This window comes from Coregonus lavaretus, assembly GCF_964263955.1.
Source record: "Coregonus lavaretus genome assembly, chromosome: 36".
NCBI classification, from domain to species: Eukaryota; Metazoa; Chordata; class Actinopteri; order Salmoniformes; family Salmonidae; genus Coregonus; species Coregonus lavaretus.
The window spans coordinates 15,052,307-15,073,182 of NC_140023.1; the positions used below are offsets into that span (position 1 = coordinate 15,052,307).

The window sequence follows — 20,876 nt, forward strand, 5'->3', positions numbered from 1 at the left end:
AACACAACTGATGGGCTCAAACGCATTAAGGAAAGAAATTCCACAAATTAACTTTTAAGAAGTTAATTGAAATGCTTCCAGGTGACTACCTCATGAAGCTGGTTGAGAGAATGCCATGCTTGTGCAAATCTGTCATAATAAATAAATAAAATAATATGCCATTTAGCAGATGCTTTTATCCAAAGCGACTTACAATCATGTGTGCATACATTTTTACGTATGGGTGGTCCCGGGGATCGAACCCACTACCCTGGCGTTACAAGTGCCATGCTCTACCAATTGAGCTACAGCGGACCACATCAAGGCAAAGAGTGGCTATTTGAAGAATCTCATATAAAATATATTTGGATTTGTTTAACACTTTTTTGGTTACTACATGATTCCATGTGTTATTTCATAGTTGAGGTCTTCACTATTATTCTACAATGTAGAAAATAGTAAAAAGAAAGACCCTTGAATGAGTAGGTGTTCTAAAACTTTTGACCGGTAGTGTATATATTCTTAAGTTGTTAGATATTACTTCACTGTCGGAGCTAGAAGCACAAGCAATTCGCTACACCCGCAAAAACATCTGCTAAACACGTGTGTGACCAATAACATTTGATTTACCTTTGGGATGAATTGGAACACCGACTGCGAGCCAGACCTAATCGCCCAACATCAGTGCCCGACCTCACTAATGCTCGTGGCTGAATGGACGCAAGTCCCTGCAGCAATGTTCCAAATATCTAGTAGAAAGTCTTCGCAGAAGAGCAGAGGCTGATAGCAAAGGGGGGGACCAACCCCATATTAATGCACATGATTTTGGAATGAGATGTTCGACAAGCATGATGTCTCTAGCTACAAACGTAAAACTTTCTACAAGTTCACAAATTTCTTGGTACCGTGACAGAACTCCGAGCATGCGCAGATTCAATATTTACAAGTATTTTTGATTCACAGCAGAATATTCACTCGTAAGTGGACTTGTAATTATTCTGAAAATAAATTATGCTTGCAAATCTCATTGAATGTATTAAGATGTCAAGTTACAAGTTTGCGAACGTTAAATCTTTCACACGATACAAACGTGCGAAATTAAATTACAAAATTGCAACCACGAAATTCAAAATACATACTCAAGTAGTTCTGTCATCACACTATCCTACATCTCAATGTTTTCAATAAAACAGTCAATACATACAGTAATCAATTTCTATTTTAATTTTTTTGACATTCATAAAGGTTTACATTTTCTTTCATAAGAATATAAACATGTCTTAAAATGTGGTTTGGATTATAAAACAGCAATCCAAAAAAGCAAATATGTCTTGGTGTCCAAACAGATAGTCCTCAGCCCTGGTAGATTGTAAATTACTGTTTTATATCATGATATCCTCTAAGTGTGAATAGATTGTTTTTATATATCCTTAGAGATGGAACGTAGCATTAGGTTCAAGCTCTGTATGAGAAGTGTCATTATTTAGTGGACTGTAGGAATGTGTACTTCCAATACCTCAAGGCCTCTCCTGATATGAAGCCCTGTGATACGCACAGAGAAATCATTGGTACTGAAGTACATCTTTGTGGAAGGGAGGGGGTGAGAGCTAAGGGTGTAAATGGACACTGCACTGTATTGAACGTATGTATTCAGCTGGTAAATCTTCGCTGAGTAAACCTTTCAAACATCACTCGGATTTTGGACTCTTGTCTGATAAATATGTTTATTGTGTATTGAGATACTGGTCTTCTTATCAGCACTGATATCCTTCATTCTGAAGGACTCTGGTCAAATCCTCTCACCTTGTAAGAGATTCCTTTAGCTGCTCGTACATACGCTGGTCCTATAGAGGGTGGAAATAAAGAGTCATTAAAAATCCTTCCATGCTCTGTTTGTCGTTTTAGACTTGTTCCGTCTCTTCCTCTTTGTAGTGAAGCCTAAAAAGGCACCCAGCTCCTACCTACATCCAATCACACAAACGGACACCATACAACTGAGCAAGTAAAAGCACACAACTTCCTTGTCGGACTATGACCAACAGGCTAGACCCTGTTAACTTTGGGCTTAATTTATTACATTTGCATTCAAATAGGGATGGAAATGGTAATGGCGGAACAGTTAGTTCCCCAGTGACCACAAACCCACTGAGGCTGTGTGGGAATAGCTGAGGAAACCTACAGTACCTACATGTTTAACATAAGCATTTCACTGCACCTGCTATAACACCTGCAAATCAGTGTCCACGACCAATAAAACTTTGATTTTATTTTTGCCACTGCAGTGTTTACTGATGGGGACAGGAAAGACTGGTTCACCTAGGAGAGATTAAAGACAGCCGGGGGGGGGGGGGGATCATGTGCTAACCTACTTCATTATTAATTACCACATTTAGGAATGCTGCTCCCAATGACGTCTGAGGCAAATCAAAACAAGCCATTACCAGACACTCTGGATTCTGGGGACATCCCTAAATACTTAGACTTGTCTAATCCCTAACTATTTGGACTTGAAACGAGTCACTCGCTAAGTAAATTATACGTGTCAGACTGTCTACAGGGATTCGGGGTTTGGTTACATGCATTTCTGTCAGTCTGTGCTTCTGTGCAGTCATTCATTTGTTCACATCCCAATGCATCTCACCTTTTTAGACACAGACGGCCGTACTTTCTTGAAGGCATCCTCAAAGTTCTGCTTGCTGACCCTGATGTCGGCCACAGGGCCGTTGGAGTAGCTGTGACCTGAGGGGTTAATAAGTACAGACTCAGATGGAGAGGAAGTGGACTGGCAACCCTGGTGGAGGATACTGTACAATTACTATGACCTTGGGTATGGTACTTCTCTTGCCTTAGAAAGCAGTGATAAATGGCAGACATGAAATGTATGTGAGCAATAAACCAGGGTTGCACAGTGTTCCATTAAAAAGAGTCAAGAGGCAGAGAAGACCTAGTTGTCTTTAGGCCAGCATTACCTGTGTAAGATGGGTTGGGTTGGGTCAGGAGGTAGGCTCTCAGAGCATTGACAGAGGCTTCCCTCACCAACGCAGACAGGTCTGCCCCACTGCATGGAACAACAAACACACAATATCCACTGTGTTGAAGGCTCTAAGAGAACATCTGTAAGGTTGTGATTTGGTCAAACAGTACATTTCTGCAACCAAAGGGTCTGCCCTGCCCATGTTGTTTCGCTGCCCCTGTGCTTGTTTCGTGCTGTGATGAGCGAGTGTACTCCCTCTCCCCAGTACCCACTGGGCACTCCGAGTGGATGGAAGATTTAAATAATGGTGTTCTGATTGCCAACATTTTAAAATGCAATAGTGGGTAAAAACTGTTTTAAAAGCAACAACAGTTGAAGAGAAGAGGGCCTCCGCTTTCTGAAGGTATGATATTTATTTCTCAACTCCCAATATTGAGCACTCTAGCACTGTTTTACAACCAAAGTAATTGGTATGGCTTTGAGATAAGGCACGCGAAGGCCATTGGTGGTGATTGCATAGTTTTATATTGACTTCATTGGGTAGTATGATGCAAAGTCTTTTAGGTAATTCGATTTACTGTTAGATTAATCAATTATACAGCTAACTAGCAGTATATTCTATTTAGCTATCTAGATAATACGTTTTGCGTTTCCAATTCCTTAGATGGTGGAAGGCCATAAGACTGTTGAATAGCATAAAACTGTTGAATAGCCAACTACCCCTGCCCTCCCTCTCTCCCACAGACTATCTGCATGGACTCTTTTCCCATCCTCACCACTCAGCCACACACACCTACATGGACACTCTTCACATTCACGCATACTGACATCTCACATATACTCTCATTACCATGGACGCACCACATATGATGCTGTCATAATTGATTGATTATAGTGATAAATATTACAATTCGTTGCTGCTATATTGTTTATTAAGATTATTATTACCATTAGTATTTATCCTGCTACTTTTACCTATACATTCCTTCCTCAAAAAACAAATTCACTCCAGTACCCCGCACATTGTAATAACGGTACTGGCACTGCACTGACCTGTCGATAACTGAATTCTCGTGTTTATTTTATTTTTTCTCTCTCATTTCACGTTTTATTTCTTACTTATATTACTACCTCTATTGTGCATAGTTGGGAAAGAGCTCGCAAGTTAAGCATTTCACTGTGCTGTTTTACACCTGCTGTATCCTCTGCATGTGACAATAAAACGTGTAACTTAAATTAGCCCCAAATGAATTAGCCTATGTGATATTAGTACACAAATTAATCTCTATAGAACAAAATACTCAAATGCTGGAGCCCTATTTTGATATAGCAACAATAGCCTAATTGTCATCTCAGTAGCACTGTGAATGATTTTATAAGATGATTACAATTTTTTTCTATTGCATGACCCTGCAGCAAAATGTTGGTGCGACCAAATCATGGGCCGGTGCCACCAACTGAAAATGTTAGTGGCACAAATGCCACAAGGGGAAAGGGTTAGTCTGGAAACCTGCAGGTTAAGATGTATTCCTTCTCTGGGACACTCACGTGAAACAGTCACTGCGCATGTCATGGGCTATCTCCTCCAGACTCACATCCTGCTCCAGATGAGGCTTACTGCCCCCCTATGACAGACACAATAATCATGAAACAACCCTTCTCACAGCAACACCAGCCACTAACTAAGGCATTATATGAGGCTCATGGATTGTCGTATTGTGAGCTTCCATCCATGGCATTCCACGTTACCTTGGTGATGGTGAGTAAGATGGCGTGTCGGTCTGAAGGAGGTGGGAGGCCCACATACAGGGTCTTGTCCAGACGGCCTGGTCTCAGCACAGCAGGGTCAATGATATCTACAGGGACAGCGTCAACAATGGTGAATAACTTCACAGATTTGAATAGTAGCGTCATATAAGTATACAAAACTGTACATGCGTCAATAGAACCATACACCAAAACACTGAAAAAGAATCTCCCTCAAATGTTGGTTTTGTGATAGGTGAATATCTATGTCAATGAGGGAGTGAAATGATGCGAGAAGCCCACCTGGTCTATTGGTAGCAGCCATGATGAAGACCTGCCGCCGGGTCTCCAGTCCATCCATCTCAGTAAGCAGCTGGTTGACCACACGGACACTGGCTCCAGACTGAGGACACACCGCCACCATCACCCTCATGTCAACAATACTATATTAATCATCATTCACCTCCATTCACTCAGATGGTGACCCTCAGATAGCGGATTATTAGCCCTTCTCACCTCATGCCCGGAGCGGCGGGGGCACAGTGCATCGATCTCGTCGAAAAAGATGACACAAGGGGCAGAGTTCCTTCCTCTCTGGAACACCTGTCGCACGGCCCGCTCGCTCTCTCCCACATACTGAGGAACAAGAGACACAAAGCTGTCTAACTCATGTCGAAATCCACAGCTCGAATAACAGACACACACACAGTACCAGTCAAAAGTTTGGACACACCTACTCATTCCAGGGTTTTTCTTTATTTTTACTATTTTCTACATTGTAGAATAATAGTGAAGATATCAAAACTATGAAATAACACATATTGAATCATGTAGTAACCAAAAAAGTGTTAAACAAATCAAAATATATTTTATATTTGAGATTATTCAAAGTAACCACCCTTGATGACAGCTTTGCACACTCTTTGCATTCCATCTAACCTACATAATGCTAAGTTAATCATTCAGGCCCCCAGAATCAAAGTATGTTTCCTTTGTGTTTTACATTATATAAAGTCAGTGGACATGAATTAGGCCATTAAAATGCATCCAGGTGATTTAGGAGTATTACCTCAGTGTGAAGGGTATCTGATATAATGACTATTAACGGTATAGATAGCTGTGACTACAGGTAACTGAGCCCTCTCCAAGTAAATAATGCACAAGGCTGTCAGATCACTTCTGCTTACTGTCTGTGAGAACGCAATGATTTCAGTCGGGCACTTCAGTTACAAATATAATTTCAGCAGATTTACCGACACAGAGTTAACATGACTTGGCTAAGTGTCACAGGCCAAAGTCATGTTGAGGCACTCCAGGAATCTGTATAGCTGAATGACTCACCATGTTCAGCAGCTCTGGCCCCTTGACAGAGATGAAGTTCAGTCCTGACTCATTGGCCACAGCCTGAAATCGGAGACACACAACACGGTATACTGTTGTAACTGATTATTTACTAAACCACCACAAGCCTTCAACATTCCACTTATTTTAGCAGCTGGCAAACGGTACCTTGGCCAGCAGGGTCTTTCCACAACCTGGAGGCCCAGCTAGCAACACCCCTGCAGGAGCACTGAGACCCAGGGCTTTGAACTGCTCAGGAGAACGCACAGGGGCCTGAGGACACACACAAACACAAAGTTAATACACACACTGCCCTTATTCATCTAAGACGCACAATGCCAGTATTCATTCTGAAGTCAACAAAGTACGACCTATAATCCAGTCTGAATCTGGATGAGTTTAGAGCTAGATAGAGCCGACAGCCATACAATGTTAATCTATAACATTTGCAATGTGCCATTAACTCTGTGACCACTGCCATTGACCGTGTAAATTGACTGACGTCATGCTGTTGTTAAATTAACCTGAAGAGAACCTATGGTTCCTTGTGTTGATACTTATTCAACCATAGCAGTTGAGTCAGAATACCAAACCTATTATATATGGTTAAGTTCCCACAATCAACCACTGTTGTTCTGAATGACATGCTCCAATCACAGAACAGGTACAGTATATTCCCTATGTTCTGATGACAAAATACTTCTAGGGTGGGGACAATTGTTTTATGGTGCTATGCTTTTGGAATAAATAGTTTAATGTCTTAGAGAGATAACCGTGATAGAGGTGGATATTTTATTTGACAATCTTAAATGCTACGAGAGCAAAGGAACTGGTCAATTTTCCTGACAACGTGACCTGAACAGAAAAACTCCTGGCCCAAATTATAATACACCAAGTCCAAATCCTTATGTTGTTTAGCAGTGGCTAACACTGAGCCCAACATATCAGATATAGCATCAGCTGTTTTGAGGAGATACCCACCAGGATGGCCATGGTGAGCTCTTCGCGGATGTCATGCAGGGCCCCCACATCCTCCCAGGTGACGTCTGGCACCGTGGCGAAGCCTTCACGCTTGGCAGAGGGTTGCACACTGGCCAGGGAGCCCAGGAAGTCTGACATGAGGATGCACAGGCCAGCAAGCTGCTCCTCAGACAGCGACTCACTGCTCTTCAGCAGAGACAGCAGGCGACACAGCTCCCCCTGGTGGTGAAGACAGAGAAGTGGAACATTTTCACACCACTGACCATCAAGGTGGGATGTTCACCAGATTCAGAGGGAACAGTGAATTCAATACTATTTACAGCATACTGTCCTAGTGAAAAACACAGCCAGTGTTTATTTGATGGAGTCAAATATATCACCCTGAAGGTTGTCTCAGTGGCCAGAGGATGCTGCTGGTCTCCCTGTGGTACGTGGCTAAGGTCTGTCATCTCCTGGTGCTCTGTGTCTGCTGAGGCCTGGCATCTCTCTGGGCCCTGTGGGAGAGGACCTGCGCCCTGAGGCACCTTTGACTCTGCGCTCTCCTCCGCCATGGGGACCATCCCCTGGTTCTTGTCCTGCCTCTCCAGCAGGACCCTGTTGACGGCACTCATGGCGGCCTCGCGGCACAGCGCCATGAGGTCAGCTCCCACGTACCCCGGGGTAAGACGCGCCAGCTGCCGGTAGTCAAAGTCCTCAGGGAGCTTCAGCTTCCGACAAAGGGTCTTCAGAATTCTGAGAGCAGGAATTAACACACGGCGGGTAACTTACAGTCTCAACACCAGAGCTAGCAACCACATTATCGTCAACGCCACTATTATTATAGGAGACAAATCCACTCACCTGAGACGAGCTGCTTCATCAGGTATCCCCAGACAGATTTCTTTGTCAAAGCGTCCAGCACGGCGCAGCGCTGGGTCCAGAGAGTCTGGCCGGTTGGTGGCACCAATGACCATCACCTGGGCTGTGACAGCTAAAGAGTTCAGGTCTGGAGAAACACATAGATGAAAGAGTGAAGGGAAGATTAACGTCAACCAAAAGTACCAGAGAAGGTGAATTGATAATCTCCCAACCCTGCCAACAAAATATATCAAATTGATTTCTTTATCATAAAAGGAGATATTCCTATCAAAGAAATATAGGTGTATTGTAATCATCAACTCAAAAGTCATGAAATCAACAAGATGTATTGCACTAGCATCTCTTACCATCCATGCAGGTGAGCAGCTGAGCAACAATCCGTCTCTCCATGTCCTTGGAGGCCACCTCTCTCTTAGGAGTGATGGCATCAATCTCATCAATGAACAGGATGCAAGGGGAGCTGGTCTGCAAGGGTAACAGGACCAGAATGGTTAGTTTGAGCGAGCTGTCCTTGAAGGGACATTCTTATAAAATATTCATTTAATTTCACAGCAAACTGTGTAGCAGCCCGTCTGTCTAGACTCAGGAGTGACACTTACCACAGCCTGCTCAAACAGCTCTCTCAGCTTCTGCTCAGATTCCCCTGACACCCCAGACACCAGCTCTGGCGCCGACACCTTCAGCATGGGCAGCTCCATCTCCTTTTAACACACACAGAGGGAAATGAATGAGTCATTTTCACATAGAAAAAAACATGTCTATATTAGAAGATTTTTCCAGGAAATGTGGAAAAAGGTTAGTGAGGAAAAATGTGGAATAAGATTAGTGAGGAAAAATCATCTCTATATATAAAGGGGGACACCATCCAGACTCACCCCAGCCACAGCCTGGGCCAGCAGGGTTTTCCCACAGCCAGGGGGGCCATGGAGCAGGAACCCCCGTGGAGGGACCACCCCCAACTGCTGGTACACCTCTGGATGACGCATATGGATCAGCAGCTTACACACCTCCTTCAGTGACAAAGAGCCAGACAGGAATTCAATCTACAAGCCATTATGGTTCAGTGCATGGGTCATGTTCAGCAGGATACAATGTAAAAAAAACATTTTCAAACAGGAAATGAATAGGAGTATTCTTATTGGACAAGTTCAGGTATGAGCTCGTCTGCTTTCTCCCATTTCGTGCATACAGAATACAACCCAGAATACATCTAAATGAGATTCCACAGCTAAGAAAACTGACAACACTAAAACTGACAAAACAAAGCATACCGTTAACGTGTCCTCATTGCCTCCAACATCTTCAAACTTTAATGTAGAATACTGTAGTTCAATGGATTTTGTCCTCGCTAGAACGATCAGAGGAAAACGTATAGTTTACAAAACACACACCATTCTGACTTCAAGTGATACTGTAGAACAGGGGTATTCAAATCTTACCCTACGAGGTCTGGACTACTGCTGGTTTTCTGTTCAACCTGATAATTAATTGCACCCACCTGGTGTCTTATGCGTAAATCAGTCCCTGATTAGAGAGGATGAATGAAAAAAAGCAGTGGAACTGGCTTCGTGGTCCAGATTTGAATTTGAGGGATGTATAATGTCTTAATATGTTCAACTGTTTAGTTTATATTGTTTGTATCCTTGACTGGCTACAATGTTTGAGTTCTTAAACATCATTAAAGTAAGGTGGGAAGCAACCTTTCTTGTTCATGATACTGGCCTCGATGTCACCATCGTTGCCCTTTGACGCTCCCTCTTTCCGCCGTTTAGATTTTTTCAATTTGCCTTTTTTTGGTGTCTTCTCAGGCTCAAGCATTGAGACATCTGTCTGCTTCTGGTGAAGTCAACATAAGCATTCAAATTGTTATAGCAAATTGTGAGACAAAGAGAGATGTAGTCATCCACTACTGACGAAAGACAACATAGGAAGCTGTGACACATACATTTCCTGCAGGACTGGCTGCCTCCTCTTCACACAGGTCAATGAGGATGCTGTCATGCTCCAGGCCTCTGCCCTTGTCTATGAACCAGCCCCCTGCAGACACCTTTGTGCCAACACTGTGAGGGGTGGACTGAGCCTCGGGGGCAGGGCTGTCTGATGCAGACTGGTCCCTCCTGGGAGATGCCCCACTCTCTGGGTTCCCCTTCTTGTACAGGGACATCAGGGAGTTATTCATGAGGTTGATGGGCTGTTAAGGCAAGGGATAATCAGAAGGAAAAACAAGTTTAGTCTATTAGCGTATTGTCCTGAAGCTCTGTGTCATTTTTTATATTACAATGACTCACATGGTAATAAGCAACACATAAGGATGGTAAACTTGACAAATGAATGAAAAGAGGTAGTAGAGAATTATGTACCGGTTGTTCGGGAAGGTCCTCATCACTATCAGTAGTGTCATCCAAGTTACTGCTGCCATCCCTGTAAAAGACCAGAATATGCGCTGTATAATCACTCAACTCAGGGGCATTGACAAATCAAAACAAAAAGATTATGAGCAGATGGTGTGGCCCTTACCCAGCATCCTTCTCACTGTGTCTGGCTCTCTTGGCCAAGTGCTTGTTCTCCAGATCGTTCAGTCCAGATTCATCGCATATCACGCCATGGACTGAAGGTGTAAAAATGCACAGAGAATTGTAAGTCCTGGTTTGCTCTTGGAGAAATTGGCTAACATGCTTTAATGAAAAGATCGGCAGATGCATTGTAGCTGAACTACCAAAAATGCCATGTGCAGTCAAATGATAAATTAGGTACTTGTATAAGTTTTCACTCACCTTTTTCCACCTGAATCCTGAATGCAGTCTTGTTTCGCCTGCCATAGTCCATTCTGAGGAGGATACAATATTAAGCTGTGTGTATAAACCCTGAAGGTTTTCAGAAAGGCAAGGTTGTAGAAAGAGTACATGGGGAAATTATGATAAATCAAACTCACCTGTAGAGTCTCTGAAGATCATGTGCCATTGAAGTAATGTCAACATACTGACCGCTCTGGTTACTCAAATACTAGCAGACAAAATTGAACAGATCCAATACAGTAACAACACATTACTGTAAATTATGTTAGCTAGCTAGCGTGTTACAAAATAGGAATCAGGCGACAGTTGGTGTATACTGCGAATAACTAGTCTAAAATGTACCTGCTCAACTCTCTGTTTGAGTCGGTTGTCCACCCCGCCACCTCTGTTCTTCATCATGTCTCCTGTCACCTGCAACATTAGTTGCGTTACAACTAACGTGAGTTAGCGTACTAATTCACTTAACTAGCTATAAATAATGAGTAACATGAGGGTCGTTCCTAGCTAACAGTGTCTAACTACAGTTTATCTCGGGAAAAAAATATTTAGAGTAGTATAGCTAGATGAAACCGGTATATTTAACACATTGGATGAAAGTGGAAGTATGTGTAGACGTTACAGTCCCTAGCAATGTGATGCTATCGAGCAAGCTAGCTAATAGGGTCGCTATACCACCATAGGAGTGTCTATGCGTATGTACTCTAAACAGATAACATTTAATTATAGGCACGTACCTTTTGTAATAATCGTACATAGCAGTTGATGAATAAGCAAAGACGATTGTAAATAACAGTAATTACAGTTAGCACAAGTTTGTACCCCACGTGAAACTACAGGCTTTTTACACGGAGCTGTCCATGATGTTGCCTGTTTGAAATTGTGGACAAAATGCCAGAAGCAGAGGTTTCTTCTTCTTCTTCTTCTTCTTCTTCTTCTTCTTCTTCTTCTTCTTCTTCTTCGGTGGGGGTTAGCAGAGGATTCGATTAGGAGGTGATTAATCGAGCTGTAATTCAACTTTATACAATTGATATCTCATACTGGTAGAAATCACGCTTGTTTTATAATCAGAAGAAATACGGGTGGACTATTTGCAGGTTATCATCAGGACAGCAATTTTATTTAATTTTATTCCAAGTACAAATTACAAATATCAGACACAAATATTAATTATACAAATTATCAGCAATCAACAATTTACATCACTACGTCAAACATGTCTAACACAAAACAAAACACAGGTAAAAACAAGAAATATTTTAAATAGGCAGTCAAAGGCAGTCAAAGCCAAGTAAATTCGCTACTGCGACTTCAGTAACTGTAAGTCGCTCTGGATAAGAGCGTCTGCTAAATGACTAAAATGTAAATGTAAATACATACAAAAAATTTAAATTAAAAGTGCAATTGCATTCACTCAGAAAAAAATCTCATTATAATGATTTCATCAGGACCGGTATTAATTTCTGACTGGGACCTTCGTGACGTTGAAATTGGATCAGAGATATTAGAGAAAGGAGGAGATAGGAATCCCACAGGGCATTAAATGGACGAACGTATAACGCCTCACTCCTTGAAGGAGAGTGCTCCTTGTCCCAGAACCACCCATAATGCACCGCGCGGCCCATGGGCAACGTTAATACGATTCCATTGGAGTTTCCTATCTTCTCAGAAGTATCTCTGACAGACATTATAGAAAGGGACCGCGCTATCTAGAGTCACCTTCCAACAGGACAACGACCTTAAGCACACAGCCATGAAAACACAGGAGTGGCTTTGGGACAAGTCTCTGAATGTCCTTGAGTGGCCCAGCCAGAGGCCGGACTTGAACCCGATCAAACGTCTCTGGAGAGACCTGAAAATAGCTGTGCAGCGATGGTCCCCATCCAAACTGACAGAGCTTGAGAGGATCTGCAGAGAAGAATGGGAGAAACTCCCCAAATACAGGTGTGCCAAGCTTGTAGCTTCATACCCAAGAAGACTTGAGGCTATATTCGCTGCTAAAGGTGCTTCAACAAAGTACTGAGTAAAGGGTCTGAATACTTATGTAAAAAAACATTTATTCATTTTTTTCTTTGTAAAAACTATTTTTGCCCACAACCCCATTTTTATATCTGAAAATTCTCTTGACCCCAACCATGTGAATTTTATTAATGTAATTAACAGCCAATGTTTACTTTTTTAATTGGGGCTATAACAGTATAACAGTATTTCTGATTGTATTCTCAACTCACCATCATATACTTTTAATGTGGGGCGTTGACAGTCAATTGCAAATTAGTCTGACATTTATCTTAACTCTCCACCACTAATGACATGGGTGTGCTTGATTCATGTCGTGTCAGAGCTTCTCAAAGTCAGGGGCGTGGTCGACAGTGTGCGCTTCATCTCTCCTGTCACATCCAACCTGGATCGATATTTGTTGTTAATGCAGAGGAGAGCACTGAATCCGAGTTTTAGTGCTCTGAGGTAGACGGCACAGTATTCCCTTTCTCAGGAACAACATCTCCTCCATAGTGACCCGTAAATGCGTTGTCTGCAGCATTCGGTCACATGACAGCTCCATCAGCTGTTCGGTTTCACTTACCGTCATGTCAACTAAGCCATGATCACAGTCAAACTAATTTAGCTGATTCGGTCACTCATCCGTATATATTTTTTGTATTTCCCCTGTATGCTTGCGTTCAGTTCATTCAGTTTCCCAAATATGTCTGTTACATAGGCAATGAGACATTTTATTTTCATTACACAGAAAGTCAACAAAGTCTGTTTTTTTTTACATCCATTGCAATTGACAACAGTTCCTCTCTCCATTCAAAAAATCTTTCCAACACTCCCCCTCGATGACCACCAAGCCTCCGTGTGAAATATAACATTGTCATGCTCTGATCCCATATCGCCACATAGTTTTGCGAACAGGCGTGCGCAATGTAGTTTACAATCGAAGTTACCTGCTGCATATCTCTGAGTTCTGCGCTCAGCTCTTTTGCCGCCAGTTGCTCTCGGTGTAACCATTATAGCTCAGTGGGTGTATCATACAATGCTTCCATATGGCAGAGGGAGACACATTCATAACTAAATTGCAGAGGCCTGCCCGCCATCCCACCATAGATAGGAGCCCGATCTGTGCAAAAGCCCACCATTCAATCTGTTTTTCATCAATATAGCCACGCAGCACACTGAACATCCCGTGAGACAAAACAATAAATATGTCCTCGTGAATAGCATCCCGACATGTAGCAAACAAAAGTCAATGTATGGGCATCTTGGCCCTCACAGCTAACGTCCATTTGGAGAGCATAAGGTGGGGAGTTTTTCAGTCATTCAGTCAGTTTCCTCTTGATTGCTAGCTATAACATAAATTCTTAGTTTCACAGTGTTATCTGACAAAGGTATTGATGTGAGTTTCTGTGCCTCTGCCTCGCTCCGAAATACAAATAATATTACTACAGATAATACACGTAACGTTAGCTAGCTAGCTAACAGTACACTTGAACTTGAAATGAAAACGAGTTTCTGACAAAATGAGAAATGTGTTATATCTGAAAATGTAGCTAGCTAGACTCTCTTACCCGTATACATGGATGGACGCTTCTCTCTCTCTGTCACGGATGTCACGGTTGCCATTCGTTTGAAGATGTAATCCGGAGACAGGTGTTTTATACAATAGCCTTCTGTGTGTTCTCTTTTTGACTCCGTCTGCATATTTGCAATCAAACGCCAGAATTTCCTCCATCTCCTTAGCTATCATACTCTAATTCCACTGATTTCAAAACTCGGTCCTCCAGAAAGCGGAGAGTAACACTTATGCAGTTCTACTACGTGATATCTTTCAAAAAAGCTGTGTTAGAAAGGATTACCTACACATACTGACCAGCTCATATTATAGACAGAAGCATGCTACATGGCAGACCAATCTGAACTCATCTCTCGGCATGTCCAGCCCACTCATTATCTCAGCCAATCATGGCTAGCGGAAAGGTGACTGTCTTTGTCCGTGGCTAAACCAACTAGGCTCGTAATTTAACAATTTAATTAGTATTTACAGATGGCATACAAGTTTGTTATTAAGGCACATTAACATTCACATGTTCTAGAAGGCATTTCTGCCAAAAAACTTATTTTGATAAAAGTTCACATTCAAATGGCGCTCCTGAAACGAGTCACAAATCTTAGCTAGCAAGCTAGACAAGCGGTCATCATCAATAATCAAGTCGACAATCTACTGGCAAATCCTTTTTTGCCATTTATGAATGTGTTATTCAATGCGTTTCTATGGACTATAGTAGTAGAGGACAAATTCAATATTTTATCAAATAATTGTTGTATATTTTTTGGATACCTAAAGGGGTCCTAAAGTTCAAAATCAAATCGCTAAATTATCCATGATATGACAATCTTAAAACAATTAAATATGTTAGCTTAATAGAACAATTATTTTGCAAGCAGTAGGCATTTAGAAGGAGTGGAGCGTATTGTTTTGTGATGACGTCACATGCCCCGCGTACCTTCAAAAGTATTCGGCAATCATCATTTATTCGAAAAACAGTTTCCATCATTTGTCGCAGTAAAGAAAATTCAACAAAAGAAAAATGGACCCCTATTGAACGGATAAAAATTTTGATCTTTAAAATGTCTGCTATATCTGCCGTTTCTATTACACGTCACAACTATTTTTTTCGACATTGCTTTGTTGAATAAACCTGGGTCAATGGAAATGCCTAAAGTGTGAGAAAGAGGACAAGCGAGTGAGCAACAGCAGTCAAAAACATGACGTATATAATCAGATACAAAACAGTGATCACCTTACAAAAATATGGAAACTGTTTCTATCCTGATAGGATCCAATGACTGGCAAGATCATTTGCGCTTGCAAATAGACTTGCTCCATCAATTGCTGAGACCTAGATTATAAGAGGACAATGTATGTTGTAAGAGAATTTCTCCATTATAGAATAATTCCATCTCAACAGTTTAACATTAGGAAGAAAAACAGACAGCACATGCTTCAAATGGCAGTTGACCTTTAAATTGGGAAAATACATTTGATCATATTTGCAGCACTAAATCAAGGTTGAACCAAGTGAAATATACACAAAAGTGGCCATGGCCCAATATAAGAGGGTTGTTTAATAAACATTTACAGTAACTAAAGGTCTGAACAATGGGATCAGTAGCTGGCAGCAAAACGATTCTGGACATGATAAATGCTGCAACACAGAGGAACACAGTTTGTTGAAAAAAGGACAACCCCAAAAGGAGAGAAAAAAATCAGAGGAATATTGTTTATTTCTAACTTTAAAAGCTCCAACTTCTGAAAACAGCTGCAATGATGCCAAACAATGACCCAAGGCCAGGTCCTCCAGAGATACAATCAAACCAGGACATGCAGTACAGCAGCTATTACTTATTCTAATCCTTTTCCTTCTTCTTCTTCTTCTTCTTCTTTTTCTTCTTCTTCTTATTTTTGTTGCCTTTAGGAGATTTGCCTTTCTCGTCATCACTGCTGGAACTGCTTTCTCCTTTATCTTTGTCCTTTTTGTCACATACTTCCACTGTGGGATTTCCTTTGGTCTCCATCTCCTCCAGTTTGACTCTACCATGTTTCCCACTGGCAGGGTCAGAGGAAGCAGCACAAGAGCCCTTATCCACTCTCCCCTCCTCTCTCCCCCTGGCCTTCTGCAAACCTGGTGGGGTGTGCCCGCAGACCATCGTCATCTTTATCCTGGGGCTTCCAGGTCGTTCCTCTTTCACGTAGATCTTCTCCCTGTCGTTCCTGTAACCCTTTGGGCCCTCATCTAGTTTGCGTTTAAGGTCAGGGTGCCTCTGATCCCTCTGGTGCTCAGGATACCTCTGATCTCTTGGGTCTCTCTGGTCCCTCTGCTCTGGGGCCAGGGGGTATCTGCTGTGATGGCTAGGGTGTCCTCTGTCCTCTCCAGGTCGTCTGTCTCCATGCTGATGCTATAGACAAGGTGAAACAAGTAGCTAAGAATTATATTGATACAGTTTGGGATTATAATACTGAAAATAACACCACAATTGTTTTTGGGAATTAGACTTTTTTTATGGATGCTGAAGCCAACTGGACTGGAAAGGAACCTCAAGTTAATACTGAGGTGTGATCTAGGTTGAACAATACAATGGTTTAACTACGTTATTTATTTGGTCAATGCAGTGTATACAGTTGGGTTACTGTGTGGGGCGAGAGAATGTAGCTAGGTACTTGCCATGCTAGGCTCATTCCGCCTGTGGGTTGCTGCATGGCCCTCAGCAGTGGTCAGGTCTCCAAAGAACTCCTCACACTTCTGGCAGTAGAACCCGATGACAGGAATTAGAAAGGTAGACCCTGAAAAATATAGGAATGAAAAGGAATTTAGGAGTAATTCTATCAGCAAGTAATGATGGAAACAAAAATAATGCTTATATTATGTAGATAGAGAAAGACTGGTTAGAAAGACAGGTCTATAATGAACAATACTATACCATCCTGCATTAGCAATTCCTCCAGTTCCTTCACAAGAATTTCTTTCCTTTTCATTTGGTCATGTCTTGATCTCCTCTGACTCTGACTCTCATCGTCATCTTTGCTCTAGAAAGTCCCATTTCATCACAATGTTAAAATGCAGTGTTTTCTAGTTTAGACATCACAACATGCTGTACACAACAAACATCAGGAGTAATTATCATCAGCAATACTGAGGTTTATCGCAGAGAATAGTGTGTGATTGGAATAACACTGCCAAGTAAATGTTACCTTCTCTTTGTCTGAACTCCTCTGGGAATGGTTGCCATCATGTGGATCACTATTGGCCCTTTTCTCCCTTGTTGCTAAAGACAGTTATAGAAATGCGATCATTAATATATACTGAACAAAAATTTAAACGCAACATGTAAAGTGTTGGCCCCATGTTTCATGAGTTGAGATAAAAGATCCCAGAAATGTTTCATATGCACAAAAAGCTTATTTCTCAAAAATGTTGTGCACAAATTTGTTTACATCCCTGTTAATGAGCATTTATCCTTTGCCAACATAATCCATCCACCTAACAAGTGTGGAATATCAAGAAGCTGATTAAACACCATGATCATTACACAGATGCACCTTGTGCTGGGGACAATAAAAGGCCACTAAAATGTGCAGTTTTGTCACATAACACAATGCCAAAGATGTCTCAAGTTTTGAGGGAGCTTGCAATTGGCATGCTGACTGCAAGAATGTCCACCAGAGCTGTTGCCAGATAATTTAATGTTAATTTCTCTACCATAAGCTGCCTCCAACGTCGTTTTAGAGAATTTGGCAGTACGTCCAACTGGCCTCACAACCGCAGACCACGTGTAACCACGCCAGCCCAAGACCTCCACATCCGGCTTCTTCACCTGCGGGGTCGTCTGAGACCAGCCACCCGGACAGCTGATGAAACTGAGGAGTATTTCTGTCTGTAATAAAGCCCTTTTGTGGGCAAAAACACATTCTGATTGGCTGGGACTGGCTCCCAAGTGGGTGGGCCTGGCCATGACTGCGCCCCTACCCAGTCGAGTGAAATCCATAGATTAGGGCCTAATGAATTCATTATAATTCACTTATTTCCTTATATGAACTGTAACTTAGTAAAATCATTGAAATTGTTGCATGTTGCGTTTATATTTTTGTTCAGTATAGATTAAAATGTTTCCTGCAAGAGTGAATTTGTTGTATATAGACTGCTCTAACCTTTAATAATGGACTGTAAAGACTCCAGTGCTTGTCGTATTGGTGCTGCCCCGAATGCTGGCGAGGCCAGTCTGGGCTCCTGTGATGCCCCAACTACAATAGGAATCGCTGGTGCTGGTGACAGCAGTTTCTCCTCCCTCTTCTGCTCTGGCATCTTCCCCTCCTTCTGTTGCTGCAGCTTGCTCATCATCTTACTGATCTCTGCCGTGCCCAAATTCAGACCAATGTTCTTCAAAATAGTCTTGTACTTCTCACATTCCTTCACAGTGGGGGCGGGCTTCACATCAGGAGCAGAAACAGGCTGTACCCTCTTCTCAGGCCTCACACTGGACTGGACTGGTTGAGAAGGCATCTTGAGCACCTGGATTTCACCATGGTTCCCGAACAAAGGCTGGCTTTGATAGTAGGGTGGGCCTGCCGGGGAGATCTCTGCATCGCTCTGCTGGGTAATGGATGTGGACTGTGCGAAAGGCAGGGTGGCAGGGTGTTGTTTTGGCTGGATATCCTCATTCCCATAGAGGAAGTCCTCCTCATCCTCGACCTTCTCCGGCTTCTGAACAGGCGAGACCTCCCTGGTGCCCTGCAGCCAGGAGAAGTCACAGCCCACCCTCTCGTGGGGGAGAAGATTGCTGTCGGTCTCCTCCCGTCTCGTCTGTGGATCACCCTGTCTACTGACTGGCATAGGCCCATCTGATACTTGAAGAAATTCCTGTCTGCTGGCCAAGACTGGTCCACCTGGAAGGCTGCTGCTCTGGATTGCTCTGCTGCTCTGGATATCTTTGCTAAAGTTATTGGCCTATGGAACAAACAGAAAAGACATCAATGGGTTTTATTTTGAGGATTGATTTTACATTTGTTATATTGTCTAGCCTTCTTCACTGCAGATATAAATTAGAATATTACTTCAAAATGGGTCTCGCCATGATTGTAGAACATTCATTAACTAAACATACCCCATAACAACCCATGTCTTTCTCATACTATACCTGTATTGTGAGAATGGCATTCTTGATGGAAGGCATACTGTCCTCCAGTTGCTTGCTGTTCATAACCCGTTTGAGGCCCTCAAGCAGGTCATTGTGTGCGGAGGAGTGATTACTGATACTGCCGCTACAGCTCCGACTGGGGCTCCTTTTGTCCCTGTGGTCTGAGTGATGGTTTATTCTACCCCGGCTCTTTCCATGGCTGCGACTCCTACTCCTTGATCTGCTTTTGCTCCTTGCCCGACTTTTCCCTCGGCTACGGCTCCTACTACGAGCCTTGCTCTTGCTTCTGGCCTGGCTCTTGCTTCTGGCCTGGCTCTTGCTTCTGGCCTGGCTCTTTCCACAACTGCGACTCCTGCTCCTCGGTCGGCTTTTGCTTCTTGCCCGGCTTTTCCCTCGGGTACGACTTCTGCTGCGCAGACGGCTCTTGCTTCTTGGCCGGCTCTTGCTTCTTACCTGGCACTTTGCTCGGCTCTTGCTCCTGCCCCTGCTTTCCTTCGCTGGACTGCGAGATTTGCTCCGGAGTCTCTGCCTCTCATAACCCCGGTCTTCTGGTACACCTGGTGCTTTGACCTCCTTCCCTGCGTCCAACAGGTTGACTCCTTTGAGGAAGTCAGGGACTGGCTTATTAGCTGCAAGGCATCTGAGGAATTCTTCACCAGCCGTCAAGTTCTCACTGAAATACAAGTGAAAACGGTTCAGATTCCTGTTAATTGCAATCAGCCATAGTTGAATGAGGTTGTGAACTAGGCTATGCATCACAAAATCCTTGAACCTTGACATTTCCCCAACCTCATGTCTCTTTGGCGTGGTTCCAAAGGGTCGGTGGGCCACTGTGGCATCTGAAGATGCCGTGTGTCTGGTGGGAGAATCTGTTGACTACCCAGACTGATCACTGTGCTGCGGTCAATGGAGTAACTGCTGCAGTGTGGAGTCTGATTGAGGTACAAACAACATACTAATCATTAACATTATGGTGTTTTGGCTGTGTGCACCATGTCTACCAGTATCCTAGTTTAAGCATTAATACATTTTATCAAGAAACAAACTACTAAAGAATAAATCGACTAGCTATGGACTTGTTGTGAAGCACATTAGCTGACACATAACGTTAGCTACGTACATTGATATAATGCTCCCTCATGGGCCTGTGGAGGTATTCACTTCCCGATCCAAGAGGTAAGAAGGGATGACAAGGTCCAGGAGGTAAGTGTCTATGCGGTGGAACTTCGGGTGGCGGGCCAAAGGGCCCTCCGTAGCTGGGACCGGGTGGCTGTACATGGGGTGGGTGGCCTAACGGCGCAGGGCCCCGGGGAAATTCTCCGGGATTAAGAAAACCACGAAACATTATAGCCGACAAACGATCACGGCAATTAAATTAATACTAGATATCAATACTTATCAGGGAAACGACCAAATGTCAACACAAACATTAACTCATTCGTTCGCTTGCTTGCTTTGAAGTAGCTGGCGGGTGAATGAAAGCGGAAGAACTTCAAATTGTAAAGTCCACA

At 42.9% G+C, this 20,876-nt stretch overlaps 2 protein-coding genes across 2 annotated transcripts; both read right to left on the minus strand.

Moving 5' to 3' along the window:
* Window positions 1–1,180: 1,180 nt before the first annotated feature.
* nvl (nuclear VCP like) lies at window positions 1,181–11,533 on the minus strand. The gene is made up of 24 exons (XM_084153207.1): window positions 11,409–11,533; window positions 11,017–11,085; window positions 10,812–10,882; window positions 10,654–10,706; window positions 10,397–10,487; window positions 10,240–10,300; window positions 9,825–10,070; window positions 9,580–9,715; window positions 9,151–9,227; window positions 8,755–8,889; window positions 8,479–8,580; window positions 8,227–8,344; window positions 7,862–8,006; window positions 7,402–7,753; window positions 7,022–7,240; window positions 6,209–6,313; window positions 6,041–6,103; window positions 5,216–5,335; window positions 5,003–5,102; window positions 4,703–4,809; window positions 4,502–4,578; window positions 2,949–3,037; window positions 2,621–2,718; window positions 1,181–1,823 (listed from the first exon to the last, which is right to left on the minus strand). The coding sequence occupies exons 2-24, from the start codon at window positions 11,071–11,073 to the stop codon at window positions 1,779–1,781; spliced, it is 2,667 nt and encodes an 888-aa protein (XP_084009333.1). The 5' UTR covers window positions 11,074–11,085; window positions 11,409–11,533; the 3' UTR covers window positions 1,181–1,778.
* A 4,236-nt stretch (window positions 11,534–15,769) lies between these two features.
* LOC311110690 (uncharacterized protein) lies at window positions 15,770–20,857 on the minus strand. Its single transcript, XM_084153234.1, has 8 exons — window positions 20,486–20,857; window positions 20,155–20,297; window positions 19,366–20,038; window positions 18,380–19,175; window positions 17,423–17,496; window positions 17,152–17,257; window positions 16,896–17,014; window positions 15,770–16,629 (listed from the first exon to the last, which is right to left on the minus strand). The coding sequence occupies exons 1-8, from the start codon at window positions 20,708–20,710 to the stop codon at window positions 16,081–16,083; spliced, it is 2,685 nt and encodes an 894-aa protein (XP_084009360.1). The 5' UTR covers window positions 20,711–20,857; the 3' UTR covers window positions 15,770–16,080.
* Window positions 20,858–20,876: the final 19 nt, after the last annotated feature.

Coding starts and splice junctions, on each gene's coding strand:
- nvl (XM_084153207.1), bottom strand. CDS start 11,073: ATGATGAAGAACAGAGGTGGCGGGGTGGACAACCGACTCAAACAGAGA. Junction 9,716..9,824: donor CAGCCAGTCCTGCAGGAAAT/GTATGTGTCACA, acceptor TGACTTCACCAG/AAGCAGACAGATGTCTCAAT. Junction 5,103..5,215: donor CCCGCCGCTCCGGGCATGAG/GTGAGAAGGGCT, acceptor GTGTGTCCTCAG/TCTGGAGCCAGTGTCCGTGT.
- LOC311110690 (XM_084153234.1), bottom strand. CDS start 20,710: ATGTTTCGTGGTTTTCTTAATCCCGGAGAATTTCCCCGGGGCCCTGCG. Junction 20,039..20,154: donor CCACGCCAAAGAGACATGAG/GTTGGGGAAATG, acceptor CTTGTATTTCAG/TGAGAACTTGACGGCTGGTG. Junction 16,630..16,895: donor GGCGGAATGAGCCTAGCATG/GCAAGTACCTAG, acceptor CCTTGTCTATAG/CATCAGCATGGAGACAGACG.